Source organism: Pyrus communis, chromosome 15, assembly GCF_041283825.1.
Source record: "Pyrus communis isolate YQ-2024b chromosome 15, ASM4128382v1, whole genome shotgun sequence".
Lineage (NCBI taxonomy): Eukaryota > Viridiplantae > Streptophyta > Magnoliopsida > Rosales > Rosaceae > Pyrus > Pyrus communis.
The window spans coordinates 27,550,291-27,572,384 of NC_142579.1; the positions used below are offsets into that span (position 1 = coordinate 27,550,291).

Genomic DNA, 22,094 nt, shown 5'->3' on the forward strand with positions numbered 1-22,094 from the left:
TTACCAGAAAGATTAATAATCTCTACTAATTAATAAAACACTAATTGTCAACTAAAATCCTATGAAATTACCAGTTTAACCCTCTAATTAAAATAGAACATGGTTAAGAAATATGGGGTAGAAATGTAATTTCATACAACCAAATTTTGCTGTTTTTCTTTTTTCAAAGCATCACCTACATGTAATCCTAACATATCTCTAATTAAAATTAAAAATAAAATAAAATAATAAAAAAAACTTCGAACTCCCACAATCTCTATCACTCTCTTCCTCTCTCGTTCTATTTCAAAAACAAAAATAAAATTTTTTCTTACACATTTTATATATGCCCATATGCTAATAATAATAATAGTATAAAAAATATAAGCAAAAAGATATTGACTTTGAAGTCATAATTTGAAAGCTCATTTAATCACACGCCATTTCGAAGCCACGTGTCCAAAATCAAGGCTTTGAAACATTGAACAAAATATTTATAGGTTGCCTTAATTCCTACTTTATTTTAAATTATTGGATCAATGACTCAAACCAAACATTTGTCCAAGCTAATATGTTGCTAGTTTTATAGAAAATATTGGAATTAATGATTTTATATCTAACCACTTTGGATATTTAACTATCACTAACACAATTTCTCTTTCTTATTATTGCAAAATTTAGTATAGTCAAGTCGGACATAATAATATATTTTCTGTTTTTATGCAAAGTTCAAAGCTAATAAAACAAATATGCAACGATATCATCAAACCTTGCGACATAGTCCTCAAAAGGAAGAAAATCCGATGAAGAAAAAAAATTGCACGCTATGTGACAAAACTACTAGCAAAAACCAACAACATAAAGCAAAATTAACCATTCCCCACATCATCGATGGGATTAACCAAACTAGCTCCTCCTCAATCAAAGTAGGAACTCATTCGATGTAAGTGCAAACGTCACTATCGAATGTGTTAGTATATTGGAAACTCGATACCTCCATTGACACGTAAAAAAACCATGAAACTTCTGCATAAGATCATCTCTTTCACAATAGTCTCATTTTCCCCATTTCACTAATCTAACATGAAGATAAATTGCTTCTTTAGCATCTAATTCAAGAAGAACATTTTTGAAAAGCATAGTTTAAGTGTACTTCTCCCCACTTATAAGTACGAGATTTTAAATTCGACTCTCGATCGTTAGGAGGTAAGTTTTGTAAAGACTCATTTGCATAGAGCTTTCGTATGAATGCCATGAAAAACGGGGGCAATTAAGCCGCAAAAGGTGCTTGGAACTTTCCTCCTCTAGAATTCTAGCATGCAAGTCGCCAATAAAAAATGACCACATTGACAATTTCACACCAATCTAACAAAGCCAAGAGGAGATTTGAGAAAGTAGGAAAAGCATAGCAGTGCAAACTTGACCTGGCAAATGGCTTTAGACCGACCTTTCACCATCTCCTCAAACGAAATTTCAATTTCATCTGTGTCCAATTGACACCTTTAATTGACACCTCAACCAAAACATATGGATGATACAAAAAGGACACCTCAACCAAAACATATGGATGATACAAAAAGGAATCAGGTGCATTTTTGCTCATCAGCTTTAAGTGATGGTAATGCTCACGACCTTATTTATTATCATTGAATGAGTTTAAATTTGAAATTTGTGTCTATCTGCTACACGCATTTAGAAATTTGCGCGACAACTGTGCAAATCATTTGATGCTTCATCTCACGAATTGGATTTGAACTCATCCAATGGTAATAAATAAGGTGGTGAGCACCACCAAGCACTTGAGGGCATTGAGCAAAAATATTATCAAAGGAACTAGATAGAAAGATAAAAAGTTATGACTTGCTTTTTCTCAAAAGCTTGAATGGAGACATATGACTCAAATCTTTTACCATCAATCACTCTCCTAATCTTTATTCATCCACCCCACTCAAAAATAAAGTTTAAACTAATCATCCATGTGGTAAAAGAAACAATTGATCATACTCATTTGACCAAAGCTTGTTGGCAACATCAGTCAGAATCAAGATTTTCATTCAAAAGTTGCACGTGATGTGCACACACACAATAAAAGATAAAGAGACCTCTTTTTCTTGGTCAAATTTATATGAATCAATTTTTTCACCACCAATCACTCCTATTATTTGCCCTCGGCCAATTCTTATTCAAAGATAAAGTTTTTATGTGACCAAGTCAACCTATACAGCGTTATGAAGGTCTATGAGTTGTGCCTCAGTCCAATTATTTTTTATTTTTTATTTTTAATTACAACCTCTTTTTCTCTGCCCTGGCAATCGGAACTAATTACCATTTTTTTTTAATGGCACAAGCATGCACGCACAAGATTCCAACAACTGCATCTAAAATAGAGATTTTCCAATCCACCAGTGCATGATAGACTACGGCGGGACTTTGTTGGAGTTCCTGAGTTCAAATCTCATAAACGATAAACGATAATTGTTGATAAAATAAGCCGGAGATCCTGCCCTGGGATTTTGGGAACTGTAAATTCACATGCCATCTACAATATTGCAATTTTACAAGGTGACTGAAACATGTGCAGTATAACTGTCTGTTCAACGAACTGGATCTCTTGAACTCTGTAAAATATTCAGCTACAACAATAATGTGCAAATGCCTATGCTACATGAGGAAGGGCTAAACAATATGGGGGGAATCGATCTTGGCATGCTCAAGATTATCCCAATCGTAGCGTAATCGATCTTGGCATGCTCAAGATTATCCCAATCGTAGCGTAAAGTGGGACGGATTAGAGAGGATTTAAATCTAATATATGGTAAGAGGACATTATCTAAATCGGTTTACACTATGGAAGTGTAACTGACCAGAAAAAAAGACGGCCGCATAAAAGCTACAGTAGTAGGAAAAGGAGGATGACAAAATAAATCAGAGAAGAATGGCTATGGTAAGGCAGAGACGCAACTGAAGCCTGTCTATTCCTGGCCTTTTTCGTTGATTCCGGATTAGAATGGTTACCAAGCCCAGCAGCAACAGCTGGAGGCACAGTGCTAGAGTGCGGTTCAGAAGGTAAGTTAGTATGGTCCTCGACGTCGTAACCTGCATTAAGGTCCAAAAATTCGGTTATGCAATAAGGCATTGCGAAAAGCTGAGTGCATAAACGGGATTAACACCTACAGTCAAACTTCTTCCAGCCCAAAACGAATTTTTCTCGGTCAAACACAACATGGTAGCCAGTCATGAAGTTTTCTGCACAAAGAGCAACAACTTAAGCATAAGCCAACATGTAACAGCAAAACAAAAGCCACTAGGACACTTATATTAGAGTGGACTGTTGATCTGAGAGAGAAAGTTGCAGTAGCTGATTTGTGCCCAACAACTGAGAAATGGTCAACTAGGAATGAGCTTTCATAGCCAAAAGAATTTAAATGACCTGTAAATTTAAAGACTTGCTTTCATAGCCAAAAGAATTCAAAATGACCTGTAAATTCAAAGACTTACGCCCAATTATATTTAGTTCCGCACTCTTCACAACGGCCAGGCAATATAACAGCTCACTCTGCAAATCATTTGCACGGAAGATAATAACCATTCTCAGGAAATGATAAATAACACCAGGGAAAAAAAATAAGAACAAAGCAATACCTGAGTGGATATGACAATTATCGGATCATAGACTGCAAACTGGCTTCCACCTTTCATGGTTAAACTGAGACTAGGTATCAAACTAGTATTTGCATCAGGACTGCACAATGAAAGAAAGAACTTCTTGTGAATAATAGAAAAAGAATTCGAAGTTGGAAGTACGGCTAAAAGAAAATACAGAAAAAAAAAAAAGTTTATGTAAACCTCATATCATAACAATATTCAAATGGGATCCTCGAATCAGGTGGGCGACGCTTATCTCGAGCCTGTGAATTGAACTGCAAAAGTCATAAAGCATCAATTACTTAGTTGTGTTTAAGTACAAATTGATGTTCTATTGTTCAACATACTGATATTAACTAGAAGACTTAATGCTTACACTCTCTGAAAGATTTGAATAAGATGGGTCACCCAAGTATGTGAAAGATGTTCCAGAATCAAAAATAGCTGTGAATTCGATGTCTACAAGATCTGTCCCCAATCGAATTTGAGTTACGGTGATGTTATACGTTGGACTGTGATATGCATCAGAGCATATAAATATTAAAACCTCTTTTCAGGAAAATATCTCATAAAAAATCAATTTCAAGTATCTGAGAAGTTACCACTTACTGTGATGGGTTGTAATTAAAAGGGGTTTCTTCCTGTCCTGGACTCCCCCTGTCACCGAAATTAATTCTCCCAACCCCATCATGTCCGAAACACATGGAAAAGGAATCTGATATAAAGCCTTCCCGGGATAAAATACTAGGAACAGATATGTTTTGCATACCGAGCCCAAGCAACCCATTAGGAGCAGCAACATCCAGGAAAGAGCCGCTTTGCACCTGCCCACAACTGCACACTCACAATGCATTTTCAGCTGCATACATGAGACTTACAAGAAAGGGAACAGAAAGAAGTCCAAAGATCTTGATGACAGAACTAACCCAAAGGTAATGTATGCATCAACAAGTTTCCGATGATTATCTTCTGTTGTTAAGTGCAGAACATCCTCTACCAGTACCCCAGAGCTAGAAGTTTCAGCTGAGATATAAGAGACCGTGTAAGGGCAATTGTTGAATGTTCCTAGACAGCTTTTACGGTGTGCACACAAAGTGCTGTTGCAACTGACTGTTTTGCTTGTTGACGACCCTTCAGGGTCATATTTGCTAACCTCAAAATCCTGCCATAGTAAATGAAACCTAATTACTAAAGTGCTAAAAGGAGAAGTAATAACAAATGAACTCATTAGAAAATTGATATCACAATTCTTGTCCCTCAAGCCCTACATAACAACAACATCTTAGTACTTGAAATCGACATTAAGGCCTACGCCTTTTTGCATTGATTAATTACAAAGTTTCGCATAATCTGCTAAACTTATAATTTGAATTTTCTCTGCCATCTCTAGGAAGTACTTGATTAAACAAATAAATACGTAGTATGCACTCGCTAACTATTTGATTAATCTCTTTTTTTCCAAATGCCGGTGTGTGACCAGCCCAAATGCAAGTATACAAGTTTCATTCTTTTTTACAAAACTAACACTCTAACCAATAACATTTCAATTCCAAACCGCAATTGGGGCTTAGGGTTTAACAAATTGGAATAAAGAAAGAAAAAAAAAAATCCCAAAATTGCAACGTGATCAAGTGAGTGCAAACATACAGGAACGTAAGCTGTGCCCTCGCAAGGCACCCAAAGCAGATCACTCCCAGTGTCGAGCGCCACCAAAAACTTCACTCCCGGCGTTCCCAATTGCACTGTCGTGTAATGCAGACTGCACAAGTTAAATAATTAAAATCAGCAATTTAAATTAAACATTTAAACTCCAATTCAAGAATTTAATAAGAAATCGAAACTTGAGAGAAAGAAACGTACAATCCCAAGGAGCTGATTTTGAAAGTGGAGTTGCCGCCAGAGAAAGCCAGCGGAGTGGTGCCGCCGCCCCTCTGTGCGAGGTTGCGGCCGCGGAGGAAGCGATCGCGGTGGGCCAATTCAGCGTAGTACTCGAAGCTTCCCTTCGCCGGGAGATTTTCGGCCGGCGTGAGTTTTCCGGCGGCGGCGGACCACTTCTTCACGGGGTCGGAGAAGCGGTGGTGCATCTTGAAGCTGAAGATGCGGCCGTGGCAGCTCCCGAGGCCCAAGATCGAGAGAAGGAAGACGAGGAGGACAACGAACTTACAGTGATCGGAAAAAAGCATTTCCGTTCGATGATCTTTTCTGAAACCCTAGACAGATTTGCATTGGGGAAAGAGACGATGAAATTCGATTGAATCCGAATACAGTGGAAGAAGAAGAGTGTGGATTTTGCAGGCGGGACCCACTGGAAGTCTTGATCATTACAGTGTGACTCACTGCGTTGCGCGCACTTTTCTCTTCACCTGAGGAGCTTTTCAACGGTCACGCGGTTTCTTGGAGGGAGCGATACCATAACAATATTTTTAGAAGACAGGAAATAAAATTTATAAATAAAATTTTATAAATTAAATGATATAAAAATGGTGTTTGAATTATTACTTAAACGTTGATAAAGTGTTAATCTAAAACTACATTAATAAAGCTCTCTTTGTCAATCAAATTAGAATAAAAAGACAATTTTATCTTCTACCAAAAAATAAAATCATAGGTAATAAATTAAAGGGGCTTTTAGATCCAGGTCCAAAAATGTAGAGTGTTTTTAGGAGTGAGTCCAGTTATCTAATTATATGTTTTTATTTCTTTTATACTCATTTTATATTTTCTAAAAATATTAAAAATCAATTAAAATCTTCTAATATTATGCATTTTCCAACTCCAAAAGAATATATTTAATATCTTACAACAAAAATACTAATATACTAGCATAAATTTATCTACAAAACATTCTACCCTAACTCAAGTAACAAATATATGAATGTATATAATACCTATACGTGAGATATGAAACCTAATTAAAATGTAGAAAAAACATAACATACCTACAAGTAAGACACATTAATCTGTGACAGGTTGATTATAAAAAAAGAATATGTCATATAGGTAGATAAATATAATTAACCTGTGATATAGGTTGATTATAAAAATTAAAAATAAAATCTACAAATGGGGTTTAAAGTAGGAGGAAAAACGAGAAATAACAAAAAGATAAATAAAAAAAAATAAGCAAAGAGATAATTGGGAAGAAATTTGATTTCTATAATAAATCTTATCATTGAACATATAACTATTGATAATTAAATATAAAAAATTGGACTTATTTTAATAAACTGGACTATTCCTACTATTGGCTTAAAAAATTGGACTTATATCAAGTTTCCCCTAAATTTTAAATTCATACAAACTAAATTTTACAATTTTTTTTAAACCTCACTCAAAAGTGAGCATAACATCCTTTAATTTTGAAAAAAAAAATTCTCTCTCTAATTCACATTCTTTTTTTCTCCCTTTCTCCTTCCCATTTTAAAATAAAAATAAAAATTATTTTCACACACAAAGTGTGGGCCATATACTTGATTTGCAATTATTATTTATAAATTTAATTTTCCTAGCATTAATTTTTTTTTATGGCTACACTCAGTATCCCAATTTATCTCTTACACTTTAATACTCTATATTGTTTCACTTTGATATTCAAACCATTTTCTAGTATCGCACCTTAACCTATTTTGTCAATAAGTTAAAAGAACCATTAATTGTGCTGACGTGACATAAATAATTTAATCTTTTAAACTATGTTAGTGGGTTAAATCCTTGTAAAAGATGGGAAAACTTTGAAATTGACACACAAATCTTAATATTCAACCTTCCATTCGTCTTTTTTGCTCTTGGTCGTGAGAAATCAAACTCTAATTTGAGTCCAACCCACCTCTCATTACCCATGGTACCACTAACGTAACATGTCATATGTCACACAGCCAACTTAGTTTTAAGATCACTAAATTATTCCCACGTTAGCATATTTAACAAGTCTTTAACTTATTTGATGGGAATATGTTAAAGCAGGAATTGGAGAAATAGTGTAAGTGGTAAAGTGTGACAATATAGAGTCTAAGGATAAAGTGGACACAGTGGACGAGTACATGTGGTAAAGTGAGACTATATAAAATGTAAAGGATAAAATAAGATTTAGGGAAGAGTACATGTGTCGTAATTAAAAATAAACCTTAAAAAAACATATTGAAATTGCTTGTGAAAGAAGTATCTAGTATGTGTTTCTCCATAAAACGCTTTTATAATTTGAAAACACTTCGAATTTTGTGTGAAACGTAGTTAAAAGTGTTGTTAGTTAACAAAAATCGCTTTTACTTCGAACCACCATATAAAATCATTTTTTTAACACCAAAAGATGGTACATTCAAACATACATACATACATACATACATATACATACATATATATATATACATACATACATATATATACATACATACATATACATATATATATATATATATATATATAACTTGAATATTTTGGGAACCATGTACATCGTCAACTAACATGAAGAAAAGATTGAAAGTAGATGCCCTTATTATTATCAAAATCATATATACAAGACAAATTTGGGGTAATCATCTCATAATATCTACAATTTGATACTCACAAATTAAACTCTAACAAATTACAAGCTTATACAAAATTAACACACTACAAAAAAGGAACCCTGAAAGCTTTCAGGACACAATCCTCCAATTCTTCCAAGAAATTGGGGACACAATTTTTCTGAGGATATATCACACTGGAGAGGCAGAGGTCGTACTTAAACCAAATTTATCTGAGAGTTTTGTTCTTGTAAATGGAGAGAGAAGCTCCATCTGATGGAGGAACTGCACATCATGAACCAAGGGGTTGTGTGTTCTTCCTGGTGGAGAGCCTGAGTAGCATGCCGGTGAGCATTTCGTGCACACATATTCTCTTCCATCAAATATTTCCTGCACAATTTCAATTCGAAAAACACGAGAAGATACTCATTTGGTCACGAACGAAATTATGGGTTCAAATTTAGGGCTTGTTTGGGGTTGGTTTATTTAAGAAGTACTTTTATTATAAGAGTTTTTTTTTTTTAAGATGCGCTTTTATTAAAAATGCGTTGAAATTTTTATTAAATTTTCGGTTTTTTGCAAAAAAAAAAAAAAAAAAAAAAAAAAAAAAAACACCTGAAGTACTTCCTACTAATAGTTCTTTTTCAGAAAACGATTTTGAAGTCCCAAAAGTAATTTTAAATTTTTCGGTCCAACACTAACAAAAACATTTTTAACCTTTTAAAAAGCACTCTCGAATAGACGAAGTACGAACGACAACAGTTGAAAAAGCAAAATTAAAATAAAGGAGCATGAATGCCAACCTTTTCACTGATCATATTCAGAACCCCACTTCTCTCATCGGAAATTTTTTGGCTGGTCACAAAAAATAAACACAAGAGCTGCATAAGTTGGTATTTACATCTTCAAAACACATGAATTTAAGTAGATAGTGATTTTCGAACTCTCATGTTTTTTCTATCTAAACTCCTCTCTTTGTTTTCGCCCTTAATTTACTAAATCCAAAAGCTAAAACAAGAGTGCACGGGAAGAAAAGAGAGCGCGAAAATCACTACCATTTTAAATTGGCCCAAAAGAAAAACAAGAAAACCCTAATGAAACCTGTGACTGTTACATCTTATAGGGTTGAGGAATTCAGGCATGGCAGGGCCAACTCTTCGAGGCTTAGGGCAAAGAGGCTGGGCATTGCCGGCAGAGTTTGCCTGTGCAGCAGAACCAGAACCCAGAAGAAGATCGCTGCTTTTCTTCACACCTAATTGGTGCATAGTTTTTTTCAACAAAAAACAAAACAAACAAGAAGGAAGAAAGAAAATCAAAGTCACAAGTAGAAGAAAAGGAAACGATTAACTTGTGACTGCAAAACTTTCAACTGTTGCCTTATTTACTTACCCTCATTGAAATGGTAATTAATATATAAGAACCTGCCCCTTTTATTTAAATATTAGCCACACATTTAAGACACAGAGGAGAGAGAGAGAGAGAGGAGAGAGAAAGAGAGGGAGAGATAGATGAGTGAGAAACTAGTGAGAAGTGGAACCACATTTTGGTTGGAGACTTTGTTCAACCGTGCAAGTATAGGAGTGGAGGCTTGGCCAAGAGTGGAGTTAGGGTAAGTCTTGGCTTTTGATCTCCTAATATTCCTCTATTTCCCTTCTTTCTCTACGGTTTTTTTGCTGCTCTATCCCCATAATATTGAACCATTCTTTTTCTCATCCAATTTTTATCATCATATCAATATTATCTAGAACCCTTTCAGGCAAAACTCCTTGAAGTTTTGGAGTCCATCTTATCCCTACGGTCGTTTCCCGACTTTCAGCTTTGATGGGCTAAAGTTAGATTATCGTCATGAGTTTGTTTTGAAGATCTTTTTTTTCTCATTAAAAAATAATAATAAAATAAGTTGTGACAAAATCACAATGACAATCGACGAAATTATGACAGCATCTTAAATCAATTATACAATGTCATGTGTTTTAATTTTCTCGAGTAGTACTGCGTTATTGATTTATAATATCTACGATAGCGTACCGAGCGTAGGTAAGTCCTCACTCAAAAGAAGATCAATGGGACATGAATATCAGAGAGAATCCATTTTTTCTTCATAGAAGTGGCAATATGGACAATAATTACTGTGCAAGGTTACATGTCAACCAATGGTGAAACATGAATAATATGTATCCCAATCAAATCTGGGCTGTGAATACACCTCATAGTCAATAGGCCCATCAACAACAGTGTCTACAGTCTGTATGCCTTCCAAAAGTGCTGGATGAAGACTATCATTCTGGGAAGGCAGCAATTTATACATTACTAGTACCCCAAGTGTAAATATAGCTTGTAGCTTCGTTGAGTCTCCATGGACCGAAAAGAACAGCAGCATTGCAAGAAGGAACAGATCGACACAAAAACGCATGATGCACAATACTGTATCCATCAACTTCCCATCATTCCCAGCAGGAAAGCCACGGACCCTATAGACAAAGAGGAAGTTGTACTTATCGACAACGTACCTATACCCAAAATAAATAGCACCGACGGGAACCACAAGCGGAGAGAAGGAAGAATATATAAAGGTCAGGGCGAATATCGTCAAATTAAAGGCATAATATTGGGCAAAATCGAATGTCTGTTTTGGGGCTGTTGATGTTCTGTTGATTGGGTAATCAGAAAGATCATTTCCCTGCAGATCAATTCCATACGATCTGGGAGAATCGTAAGTGGTGTCCACAATCAAGGGCCTTTCTAGACTATCGGTTTCCTGAGTTTCCAATGCATATTCTTCACTTTGTTCCGGGACCAGCTGTAGCATGTCATTCTTTCGAAACTTCTGAATCTTCCTTTTTATCCAAGGGATTGGAGCCAATAGATCATAAGATATACCCAAGAATGTACTTGTTATCAAGAATGCAAGAGAGGAAAGACATGATCTTGACAAAAACGAGGCACTCATGTACTGCTCAATTCTCTTGCAATCTTCTCCATCCAAATAGCACCTTCCCATTTTTAATATGGCACTCTCTAAAGATGATTCAACCAGTCCCTTAAGAAGTATAAGATTCACCAGGAAGAAACAAACCATCTTAAGAAGAGCAGCTCTTTGCTCCCCTGACACTGTAAGGTGTCGCTCGAACTTGGAGAGATATGAAAGTGCTGATGGAATAACTATATACATGCTGACAAAAATAAACACGTTGGGTAGAAACTGAAAGATAAGACTCCCGAGCCAGCTTGAGCTCTGCACCCAAGCAAACCACAACTGGGCGTTATCCATAGCTTCCGCATTTATAATCCGCCAGGCATTTTTTAGAGCACTGATAATTGCCAGAGGAGAGCTAAAGAACAGAAGAATCAACAGCAAGCACGTGTTCACCAACACTCTTCGCAATTTCAGTGAGAGCTTTGACGACCCCAAATGATTCCAATAAATATCTGTGGCCAAGGGTGCCTGCTCAACTTTCCATTGGTTTCTCTGTAAACGCAATTCCACAAGAGAAAAAAACTTCCCTATCCGCCTCTTCTTCTCATGTTGAAAGTCCTGAACAGCTTTATTAGCAGTGTACACATCCTTAAACACCACAAACGCAACTCCAGCACCCAGTGCACGACCTTCTTTGTAAGCAGCTAATTCAGTCTCCAATTCAGCTCTCAATCCCTGCAACTCTCCTAACTTCCTTTCGTCAGTGTATCCCAACCTAGCCAGAGTATTATACCAGAAATCTTCCACCTTATGCCATAAATTACAAGCACAGCCCCATACCCCCTCTGAAGAAGTCCTTACATATCCATCCTCTTCACTTTCAAACGGCAAGAGCCGGGAGTCAATTCGTGCAACCAACCAAGAAATTTCATGCCTAACCCTCACTAATTCCGAGGCTAATTCATCCAACGCACACAAATCCATCGGCATTATAACCCTATAAACCTTGCCAGGATACCTATGCTGGAAATACTCATGCAACACAGTCCTATCATTACCTATAGTTTTCGGTATCCCCTGCACCATTATAGTAAAAATAGCCGTGGAATTCACAGTTGGGTCACTCAAATTGCCATTCCCATCCCTAATCCTAGTGATTCTCAATTTCCCTTCAATGGCAGAAATACTAAAATGCACCAAAACAACAACAACAACCACGAAAACGAAATGCACCCAAAGCAAAGCCGAACCTTTCTCAATGTGATTGATGGTCGTCTTCGAGAACTGATCCCCGAGCACAGCACTCCCGGCGTAGAGATTCAGCGGAAGCATCACAAGCACAGCCAAAACCGCCATGGACAACAGCAACCCACAGCTTCCACCCTCAATCAAGAGAAATTGGGCGGCGTCAGCGCCGCAGTGGCGCGCAATCTCACGACAGGTAGCGTGCCACACAGCAAGGAGCTTGGCGACGAGGGCGGATGGGCCGGGCATGCGGCGGTGGTCGCTGCGGAGCTTGACGAAGATGAAGAAGAAGACGCAGAAGAAGGAGCCGATGGCGGAGATGTTGAGAAGGTACTGGATGTTCCCGTACCAGGCCTCGTAGGTATCGGCGCCGTCGCCGGGGGACGGCGGAGGAGAGAGAGTGTCGTTCATGGAGGGGATGGGGGAGAAGGCTAAAGATTGATAAGGTGTGGGCAACGGAGGCGTGGGAAATCTAGGGATTGAAGAACCAGAATTTGGGGTTTCTCTGGTGGGATTTGAGGTAATTGGGATTGAATTGGACTGGGATTTTCTTCATGTAGGGGAGGAATTAGGGTTTGGGTTGAGGGGGTTTTGGGGGGAATTTGGGGTCGTGGGAAATAAAAGGAAGATGCTGGGATTTTTCGGGGTGGAGTGTTCGATGATGGAAGAGAATAATTGCCCAAAAATAAATAAATTATAACAAGTACTAACTCCCTGTAGTTTTCTTCTTCCAAATATGAATAGGAAAGGATTATAAAACAATTTAGTTTTAATGCATAGTTAAGTTAAATTACGCTTAAGCTTTCTTAACCAACAAGAAACTAACTTTCTTGTGTTCTTGAAGGAAACATAGCTTAATTTGGAACACACAAATATGATACCTGTTTTCAATGAAAACCAAAGTTGTTGTGATGGAACTAGCCATGAACGAGAAACCTTGGGTTAAGAGACACGTTTTAGGTAGTGCTAATAGCATTAGCATTTTATAATATGAGTTAATTTTGTCATCGTAAACTATTAACAAGAAATTCACATGTTATAATATAAGTTGATTGGTAATATCGTCTAATTGTATAACAATTTGAAAAACTTCTCTATGCATATAGTTAATTAACGCTATTAACCTTTTGTGTATATGCCTCTCTCTCTCTCTCTCTTCTAATAAGTGAACATATTTTCTCACGTAGTCTCTTAGTTTTCTCTTTTGCGTTCCTAAAACAATTAAGAGAATTGGTATTGGGAAGGTATTAACTCTATCAGATAGTGAGAATGTCAATTGACAATGTAAAAAGGATAATGATAGGGAGTTCAAATTTGTAAATCAAATGATGTCTCATTAATAAGAAAAAAAATACGTTAATCGATACTTAATTAATAATCTAGTCATCTACAGCCACATCATTTAGTTTGCAAATTTAGTTTAAAATTTTAATCTCTCAAACATTACCTCTATAAAAAAAGTTATCATGTACTCATTTGCGTGTATTTTGTTCATTGTGTTTTTAGATATGAAGAGTACATAATCACTTTTATGGAGCGTTGATGACAACTCTTAGTTAGGAGTAACACACTTCACAATTGGAAGTTAACTTATGGATAATGGTTGTATCCCCTTGACCAGTGAGCTCATTCCCCACTTGCAAATAATGCATATTCATTGTAACAGTTTCATAATAGAAACCATTCAATCTCTATCTTCATTTGAAGACCATTTCTATATAAAAATCATTTGAACTGGTGATTGTTAGTCTAACGATTCATCATAAATATGTTACTTGGTATCTGTACCGTTGGTTTATTTAATACATTTGAATGACTAAACAATCACCAATTCAAATGATTTTTGTACGAATGATCTTCAAATAAAGACTAATAGATTGAACAATTACGACTACGAAATTTCTAATTTTAAAATACATTATTTGTAAGTGAAAAAATAAGTTCATTCCGAAAAAGAAATGCGAGTACTATTATTGTACAACAATAAAAAGTCTCGTGGCAAAAGAAAGCCATCTTTTTAGCAGGTTCGTTAGTGATATTGTTACGGGCGATGGGCCTAACTTTTGGGCCTTTCTTGGCTGATCGAGGTCCCCAGCTTGGTAACGAATAATGATAATGATAATGCAGGGCCTCTTCTTCTATTTATTGTATTTGGGCTTGATAATGCAAAAGCAATATGTCCATCATCTCATTTCTTTTTCTTAATGCTATTTAAATTGTGGCCAAAATGTAATATGCTTACTTATCGGGAGTAACTTATATGAAACATATTCATCACTATTATAACATATCGTTTTATAAAGTAATGTCAGGTGAAAAAAAAAAAAAAAAAACACACACACACACACACACACATATATATATATATATATCATTTTATAGTATTGAATCGAAACGCCACATGATGGTGAACTCGTTTCATATAAACATTTTTCTATATAAAGGGTTATACATTAATCATTCCTTGCAGTTAAACTTTCACCAAATACGCGTTTTAGCTTTTGGACTTTGGAGCGTTGCACTTGTTTTGTTCCCTCTATAATTTGACCTATACATACAAAAGTATAAGATCCCTCTATAATTTGACCTATACATACAAAAGTATAAGATCGCTTATATCTATCAACCCTACGAGGCTATCTACCTATATATGACCTAATATTAACGTGTTCTTATTATTGAGCTTGAAAGCGATGAACCGTATTGCAATTTGGAAGAGTCCGAATCGATCCAGTTATTGGTTCCCACTTCCCACCAAACGAATTTTCTGTTTTCAAATCATTCTCAACCGTTTAAAAATTGACTTTTGTTACACATGTGTGTTGTCATATACAACAACTACATAAAAAATTTCATAAACTTTAGACTAAGTAACCTCTAGCCAAATCAAACCAAATCAAGCTACGTAACGAATTAATAGTGTGAATCTACAACGACATTTGCTTTTAAATTTATGATTAAAAAAAAATGGAGGAAATGTGTGCCTACTTATTGATAATTGATAAGTTGATTATCATTGTCGCAAGGGAATATTTTAATTTTAGCATGAAACACGCCATGCCAGCAGACCTAGGGACTCCTATGGGGTTAATGGTAGGGCTAGTGCCTTATCAGCTGAAAGCGAGAAGAGATCATTTTCTGATTTCTTCCACCAAGATCATCAGATCAAGTGATACGGATTTTTAAAATTTCATTTAACGGCCTACCTGTTTTAACCTCTTAAGACCATCTCTAATGGTTGAGCTAAAAGCCAAATTTTTTAGCCCGGAAAATTTAGCTTTTAGCCTAGAAACAACTTTTCTGCTCCAACCGTTCTAGCCTAAAATTTTAGCCCGTGATTATTAAAGAATGAACTTAGGCTATTTTTTTTGTTAAATTAAATTTAAAAAAAAAATTAAATATGTAGACTATAGTAAATTAATTTTATGAACATTTTAATCTAAAAAAAATTTAAATTCCGATAAATATTGGGTGGAGTCCACTCCGATTTCTGGGCTAAATTTTGGGAGGAATTTGGCATTGGTTTAGCATTTAGCCTAAAATTTCCTCTTGGATTGGAGTGGGTTTGGGGGGGAATTTTGGGGGGTAATTTGGCTTTTAGCCCACCATTGGAGTTGATCTAAAAACTATAATAATTTTTGCCGTTTGATAAAATTTCAAAAGCCCGTATTACTTGATCCGGTGGCCTTCTCACTGTAAGCATCCCTCTTTCCCTTCCTCTAATTATGGAACCTTAATTAATCTTTGATCAGCAATTGTACTAAACACTAATTAATTAACCAAAGTTCAAATTCTTTCAAACTACCTTAGAAAAATTTGAACTCAGGTGTAGATAAGAAAACATACTGTGTACCTAATTTAGTTACTGTGCATGCTTTTTCGAGTTAACTACACCCACAAATTTGTTTACTTCTCATTCTTATAATTTAAACGAATTCCCTAACTACAACCCCGCGTAATAGCATATCTAATGCATGCGTTTAGCTTAGGCAAACATGTTATTTAGCCTCCACATTCGATTTTTAATTAGGTTAAAATAGACAGGGTTTTTCAAGGGGCCAATTTAACATGCGATGTATGATGTATCGGATACAATGTTAAGGGGAAAATAGAGATACTTTTTACGTTTACAATAATATGTGAAAATATCGACATGATTTATAGAGTCACACATTATTGTCTTATAGGAGAATCGTAGACAATATTATATTTGTGTGTGTATAACTTTGTTGTTTATGATGTTCCATGCTGGAATTGAATCTCATATCATATGGATCCAAATTGTGGGGATCCTAGAGATCCTCACATCTTAACAATTCATCGTGTATCGTGCGATCATAAATCATTTGATTTTTTATTTATTTAAAATTAAACACGAACAGTACCTGAAAAAAACTAACCGTACAATATATGATGAACGATTAGGACGAAGGGATTCCTAAAATCCTCACAAAATAAATCCGAAGAGGATCATCTTCCCTTCCATACACATACAATGATACTATGACAAGTCTTATACATGAAATACGGACGACCAAACTTGGATAAAAAAACACAAACAGTAGTACTTAAAATCCTTCTTTGGCTATAGATGTTTATCATTTTGGGATATTCATCAACAGTGCCCAAACGACAACCTAACTTTGTCGTTTTCCATGCTAGGGTGGAATCTTAGGATAGAAAATTCAAGAAAAACAACCCAATAAATAGAAAAAGTACACCAAAAAAATATGTATTCCTCGGCGCCATAAAATGCAACATAAATCTAAGATTTTTATATAAATATTATTTTACGTTCAACTCTCTCCATAAAATGATTGCCACTTTCTCGTGAATACGTGCGGACACGTGTCCTACAGACAGTTGATGCATGGACACCTATGCAAACAAGTCACAAGGTCACAGATACAAACCATCTTCTTTTTTTTATGGTCAATGGACAAACCATGTTCAAGAATCAAAATAATACTCGAAGCAAACACGAAACAAAATTGTATAATAAATAAGACTACAAATCTACATGCAATGTGTTTGCAAATAATGAACTTTATTTGGAATATTGTGTATTGTTTAAGGCAGTTGAGTGGTGTATTTTTGAGATTCGATTCGTAAAGTATGTGTTGCTGTCATGTACTTGAATTTTAAGATCAAACAATCAAATAATACTTCTAGTTGTTTTTCAAGTCATTTACATGCAAGCAATACAAAAAATAACTCATTGTAAAATAATATCGAGTTAGTTTGAAAGTGTTTTTAAAATGACGTAAAATATTTTGATGAAATTATTTTTAAATTTTAAAAATACTTAAGTGTTTTTTTTCCTTCAGAATTCACTTGTATTTTACCAGGTAATGATCATTTTCGGTCTTTGCCATATCATAGCATATTGCTAAAAGAAATAACATGTCAAGTCAACCATACCACTCAAGTAATATTTTGAAAAAAAATGACATACTTGAAATGAATAGAAAGAGAAAGTACTTTTTTCCCTCACAAGTTAAAGGCACTTTTTTAAAATGTAATACTCCAAACTCTTGAAAAAAGATGTTGATAATTTGATCTCCTCTAAACACACACGATCAACTTTTAGAAGCATATACGTTAACAAAACACTACATTGATAAAAAAATAATAATAATAATAAATATTTATAATTTTGATAATTGAGTTATGTTTAAATTTGATGGAATTTAACTTCATACACCTAATGTAAATTTATAAACTTTTATTGTAAAGACAATTGTAACTTTCCATTTCATGAAATGATTGACAAAGTTAATGGCCAAACAGTGCAAATTGGACAAGTTGTCCTTTACGACAGTAACGAAAAACAATTGAGTCCATGCACTCTAACGTATATTTAATTCATTTCCAAATTTTTATATCTCAATTGGGCAGACAAAATTTAAAATAATTTAACAATTTAGAGTTTCAAGCAATTAAAAAAATTATGTTTATATTTTCATAATTTTCAATTAAAAGAATATTAAATTATTGTCCCTCTTTCTATCTACTTTCTCTTTCTCTGGTTTATGTGGAGCCCATGGCTGCCTATATGCATTGCTGGCTCTCACCGGTCGATTTGTTGGTTTTTCTTTTAAGGGGGTTTCTCAGCTGATAAAATAAGAGGATTAAAAAAGAGAGTTTCAGTTCGTTCAATCACACTGATTGAAAGCTCTCCCCTGTTAAATAAAATCACTCTCTTTCTTCTTCCTCCTCCTCCTCCTCCACCCTTCTGCATTAAACCCACAAGAAAAATCCCAAATCAGAAAGAAAAAAAAAGCCATAAAAGTTGAGAAATTTATTTCAAAACCAAAAGCAGAAGTGACCCCTGTCCAAAAACCCTTTTGCCCACGGTTTTCAAGTTTGATGGATCTGCAGATCTAACGCGTAAACACCCACATGTATTGCTCTGTTTCGTTTAGATCTCCGTCGTTTTCACCAGCCAAGGTTCAGTAGCTGACATCAAAACTGCCTAATTTTGCACTGTGAGTTGATTTTTCTTGGTTTTTACTCTCTGATGTGCTGTTTTTGCTATTGGGTAATCAAAAAGTACAGTAATTTGTTATCGGGTAACTGGAAAGTGTAGTAATTTGTTAGTGGGTAATGTTAAAGTTGCTTTGGGCGTGTAGAGATAATTGTGTGGTGAAAGTTTGGTGTGTAAAGTAGTGGTAGCTGTGACTGTCACTGTTTTCCCAAAGCTGTATGTTGGTTGTGTTGCATTCTTTGTTTTCAAGGTAGTATTTAGTACAAATGCAGATGGGGTTGATATTTCATGCCTGATTTTATCATTTGATCATATTTTTGAATGAGCCTGTTAACTAAATTTGCATTGTAAAGTTTGATTCTTTGGTTAAGTTTGTGGTGAATTTTGATTAACTTGTTTTAATTGTACTGTATTAATTGATCGGTTTTGGGTTTTATATTTCGATTTTTTGGTCTTCAGGAGAGGAGGCCGGTGTGGTGGGGGTCCTTGGTTGTGAGAGGGATTGCATCCATTTTGGATGTGGAAGCATTGGAGGCTGGCCCAGGTGAAATGAGGGATGTTATCAAGGTTGATGAACATTCTGAGGGCCTGCTGGCTGCCTTCCTCGGACCGGTATGGACACTCAGGTTCGGATGCAGCTGGCAGACAAGAAGGGCTACTTTGGTACAAAGACACTGGGCAGCACATGAATGGTGAATTTTCAATGGCTGTTGTGCAGGCCAACAATTTGCTTGAGGATCAAAGCCAGGTTGAGTCTGGTCCCTTGAGCTCGCTCGAGTCTGGCCCGCATGGCACCTTTTTCGGAATATATGACGGTCATGGTGGTCCTGAGACCTCCCGATACATCAATGATCACCTATTCCAGCATCTAAAACGTAAGCTACTTCATCCCGGTCCCAAATGCACTTTCTAGCAAAAAAGTGTGTTAGGGAAATTAAAGTCGATTCACTCAAACTAGTCCATGTTAGGATTCATTATCACGGAATTAAATGAAGCTCCTTACTACAATTCAGGGGCTGTGTATTATCTATTTCTGATTGATGATTTCTTAGGATTGAAATGAAGTCATTGCTGACAATTCTATTAATCTTGGTTTATTTTCAGGGTTCACTTCAGAGCAACAGTCCATGTCAGTAGACGTGATACGTAAAGCATATCAAGCAACAGAAGAGGGATTCCTCTCTGTTGTTACCAAACAATGGCCTATGAAACCCCAAATTGCAGCTGTTGGATCTTGTTGCCTTGCTGGTGTGATTTGCGGTGGCACCCTTTACATTGCCAACGTTGGTGACTCCCGTGCTGTGCTGGGGAGAGTTATGAAGGCTACAGGGGAGGTTCGTGCCATCCAGTTGTCATCAGAGCACAATGTGGCCATAGAATCTGTCCGACAGGAGATGCATTCTTTGCACCCTGATGACTCACATATTGTAGTTTTAAAGCATAACGTATGGCGCGTGAAGGGCTTGATACAGGTAACTTCATTGCGTTAATTACAGTTTATCCATCACAGATTCTATGATTCATGGTAAAGTGCTTTCTTTCATATTTCCTAAGCTAATTCAATATTGACTCGTTTAATTGTTGAAGAAGAAGATTGAAATGACTAATCAGTTTGGATTATTAGATAGAGAACTGTGGCTCCCAAAAGAAAAAAAAAAACGATGTTAACATCTACCATGCTAGGGGACTAAGATGCTGGTTTTGGTTTGAGCTACTACATAGTCTTGTAGGCTAATGTTTGTTTTCATTTAAAGAATAAAGATTTCATGTGGGTAATTATCAAACATGATCCATGGCGGGATAATACCTGGCCTGAGATTGATTCAAATTTCAAGCAGTGATAAATTTCCATTATTTTTGGAGCTGGCGTAGAGCTGCTATTAATTTTCTATTTCTGTGATAGAAACGACTAAGCACATGCCGGGTGTTACTGAGTTACGTGGTTATGATCATAAGTGGCATTTTCTTTTCTAAGATTACTTTATTTTTGGCGTTCAATGAATCAAAATTATGGTTCTTGTTTGAATATTTGGTTGTTATTGATATTAAGGGTAATGATATTTTTCTTCTGCAGGTTTCTAGATCTATTGGTGATGTATATCTTAAAAAGGCTGAATTTAACAGGGCGCCTTTGTATACTAAGTTTCGGTTGCGAGAACCTTTTAAAAGGCCAATTTTAAGCTCTGAACCATCGATCTCTGTGCATGAACTTCAACCACATGATCAGTTTCTCATACTTGCTTCCGATGGGCTGTGGGAGCACCTTACCAACCAGGAGGCAGTTGATATTGTTCAAAATCACCCACGCAGCGTAATTTACTTATCTCTGCAGTTCGATTTTGTTTAATATGTTTGAATAGCCAGTTAGATGGTGGGCTATATTTGGGGTCTATGTGCCAAATGGGCAAAGTGGACTTTGAGGAGGATATAAATGCTTGTATTGATAGGATTGAGTTTATGACTACGAATACAGGAGCACCACAGAATAGTGTAGAATTGTACATCAAACACCATATTGCGAGTGGTTAAAAAGAGAAGGAACATGATTTAACTTGCTTATTGGTTTTCAGGGAAGTGCTCGGAGGCTTGTGAAAACTGCCTTGCAGGAAGCAGCTAAGAAAAGAGAAATGAGATACTCAGACTTGAAGAAAATAGAGCGTGGTGTCCGCCGGCATTTCCACGACGACATAACAGTCATAGTTTTATTCCTTGACTCGAACCTTGTGAGCAGAGCCAGCTCAACGAGAGGCCCTACTTTGTCCGTGAGAGGAACTGGTGTTCATATACCATCAAAAACTCTTGCCCCATGTTCCACACCCATGGATACCTGATGGGAGCCAGCTCATGAAATATTGTATCTATTGTTGTGTCCCTCTGAGAACTCCGGTGAACCGTCAGCTTGTACATCCGAGAGAGAGAGGTAAGAGAAGGTCCAGTCATTTTTTTTCACTGTACAATGTAACAATTAACTTGAATATGTAATTTATTTTTAGTTTATGAGATATTCAGCAGAGGTATAAAATGAAAGAACCAAAAGATGTAGAGCTACAAAGGTGACAGACATAAAGATTCTTTCTTGAGGACATAATCTTCTCTACAATTTTTATTTTTTATTTTTCTCTGAATTCTGAAATTGTCAGGATGGCCCGAGGATCAAATTGCTGCAACATAGAGCTTCCTTGGATCAGGATCCTCTCCTGAGCTTAGGAGGTTGAGCCTCCTGAGCAAACTCATCGGACCGTTGAAATTTGATCCAACGGTTACAAATAGGGGCTCTTTAAAAAGTTATAATAATTGTAGCCGTTGAAACAAATTTCAA

At 36.0% G+C, this 22,094-nt stretch overlaps 4 protein-coding genes across 6 annotated transcripts; 1 reads left to right on the plus strand and 3 right to left on the minus strand.

The window, feature by feature from the left end:
• Positions 1-2,490: 2,490 nt before the first annotated feature.
• Positions 2,491-6,063, minus strand: LOC137747733 (Eukaryotic aspartyl protease family protein). 2 transcript variants are annotated; one of them, XR_015957317.1, is made up of 10 exons: positions 5,485-6,040; positions 5,272-5,383; positions 4,551-4,786; positions 4,234-4,458; positions 4,001-4,136; positions 3,826-3,899; positions 3,622-3,721; positions 3,458-3,535; positions 3,154-3,225; positions 2,491-3,075 (listed from the first exon to the last, which is right to left on the minus strand). XR_015957317.1 is itself a non-coding variant. In XM_068487893.2 (10 exons), exons 1-10 carry the CDS (start codon positions 5,805-5,807, stop codon positions 2,870-2,872), a joined length of 1,542 nt encoding a protein of 513 aa, XP_068343994.2. In that variant the 5' UTR covers positions 5,808-6,063; the 3' UTR covers positions 2,491-2,869. The 2 variants fall into 2 exon arrangements, 1 of the variants encoding a protein (XP_068343994.2); XM_068487893.2 differs by having other exon boundaries at positions 3,478-3,535; positions 5,485-6,063.
• A 2,032-nt stretch (positions 6,064-8,095) lies between these two features.
• LOC148690814 (uncharacterized) lies at positions 8,096-10,072 on the minus strand. The gene is made up of 3 exons (XM_088685662.1): positions 9,228-10,072; positions 8,930-8,981; positions 8,096-8,516 (listed from the first exon to the last, which is right to left on the minus strand). Exons 1-3 carry the CDS (start codon positions 9,389-9,391, stop codon positions 8,319-8,321), a joined length of 414 nt encoding a protein of 137 aa, XP_088541788.1. The 5' UTR covers positions 9,392-10,072; the 3' UTR covers positions 8,096-8,318.
• Positions 10,073-10,203: 131 nt separating this feature from the next.
• Positions 10,204-13,020, minus strand: LOC137733502 (hyperosmolality-gated Ca2+ permeable channel 4.1). The gene has a single exon (XM_068472650.2). The coding sequence runs from the start codon at positions 12,697-12,699 to the stop codon at positions 10,273-10,275; it is 2,427 nt and encodes an 808-aa protein (XP_068328751.2). The 5' UTR covers positions 12,700-13,020; the 3' UTR covers positions 10,204-10,272.
• A 5,323-nt stretch (positions 13,021-18,343) lies between these two features.
• On the plus strand, positions 18,344-21,863 carry LOC137733510 (putative protein phosphatase 2C 46). 2 transcript variants are annotated; one of them, XM_068472659.2, is made up of 5 exons: positions 18,344-18,776; positions 19,235-19,650; positions 19,880-20,247; positions 20,850-21,086; positions 21,346-21,863. In XM_068472659.2, the coding sequence occupies exons 2-5, from the start codon at positions 19,332-19,334 to the stop codon at positions 21,604-21,606; spliced, it is 1,185 nt and encodes a 394-aa protein (XP_068328760.2). In that variant the 5' UTR covers positions 18,344-18,776; positions 19,235-19,331; the 3' UTR covers positions 21,607-21,863. The 2 variants fall into 2 exon arrangements, with proteins under 2 accessions (XP_068328760.2, XP_068328764.2); XM_068472663.2 differs by lacking the exon at positions 18,344-18,776 and adding an exon at positions 19,024-19,122.
• Positions 21,864-22,094: the final 231 nt, after the last annotated feature.

Excerpts from the sequence above, each read along its gene's own strand:
- LOC137747733 (XM_068487893.2), bottom strand. The coding sequence starts at position 5,807 with ATGCTTTTTTCCGATCACTGTAAGTTCGTTGTCCTCCTCGTCTTCCTT. Across the intron at positions 4,787-5,271 it reads AGGGCACAGCTTACGTTCCT|GATTTTGAGGTTAGCAAATA; the intron begins GTATGTTTGCAC and ends TTACTATGGCAG. Across the intron at positions 3,226-3,477 it reads GGAACTAAATATAATTGGGC|AAAACTTCATGACTGGCTAC; the intron begins GTAAGTCTTTGA and ends CTCTTTGTGCAG.
- LOC148690814 (XM_088685662.1), bottom strand. The coding sequence starts at position 9,391 with ATGCACCAATTAGGTGTGAAGAAAAGCAGCGATCTTCTTCTGGGTTCT. Across the intron at positions 8,982-9,227 it reads ATAAGATGTAACAGTCACAG|CCAAAAAATTTCCGATGAGA; the intron begins GTTTCATTAGGG and ends TTTTGTGACCAG. Across the intron at positions 8,517-8,929 it reads TGAATATGATCAGTGAAAAG|GAAATATTTGATGGAAGAGA; the intron begins GTTGGCATTCAT and ends GAAATTGTGCAG.
- LOC137733502 (XM_068472650.2), bottom strand. The coding sequence starts at position 12,699 with ATGAACGACACTCTCTCTCCTCCGCCGTCCCCCGGCGACGGCGCCGAT.
- LOC137733510 (XM_068472659.2), top strand. The coding sequence starts at position 19,332 with ATGTTATCAAGGTTGATGAACATTCTGAGGGCCTGCTGGCTGCCTTCC. Across the intron at positions 20,248-20,849 it reads GCGTGAAGGGCTTGATACAG|GTTTCTAGATCTATTGGTGA; the intron begins GTAACTTCATTG and ends TTTCTTCTGCAG. Across the intron at positions 21,087-21,345 it reads TTCAAAATCACCCACGCAGC|GGAAGTGCTCGGAGGCTTGT; the intron begins GTAATTTACTTA and ends ATTGGTTTTCAG.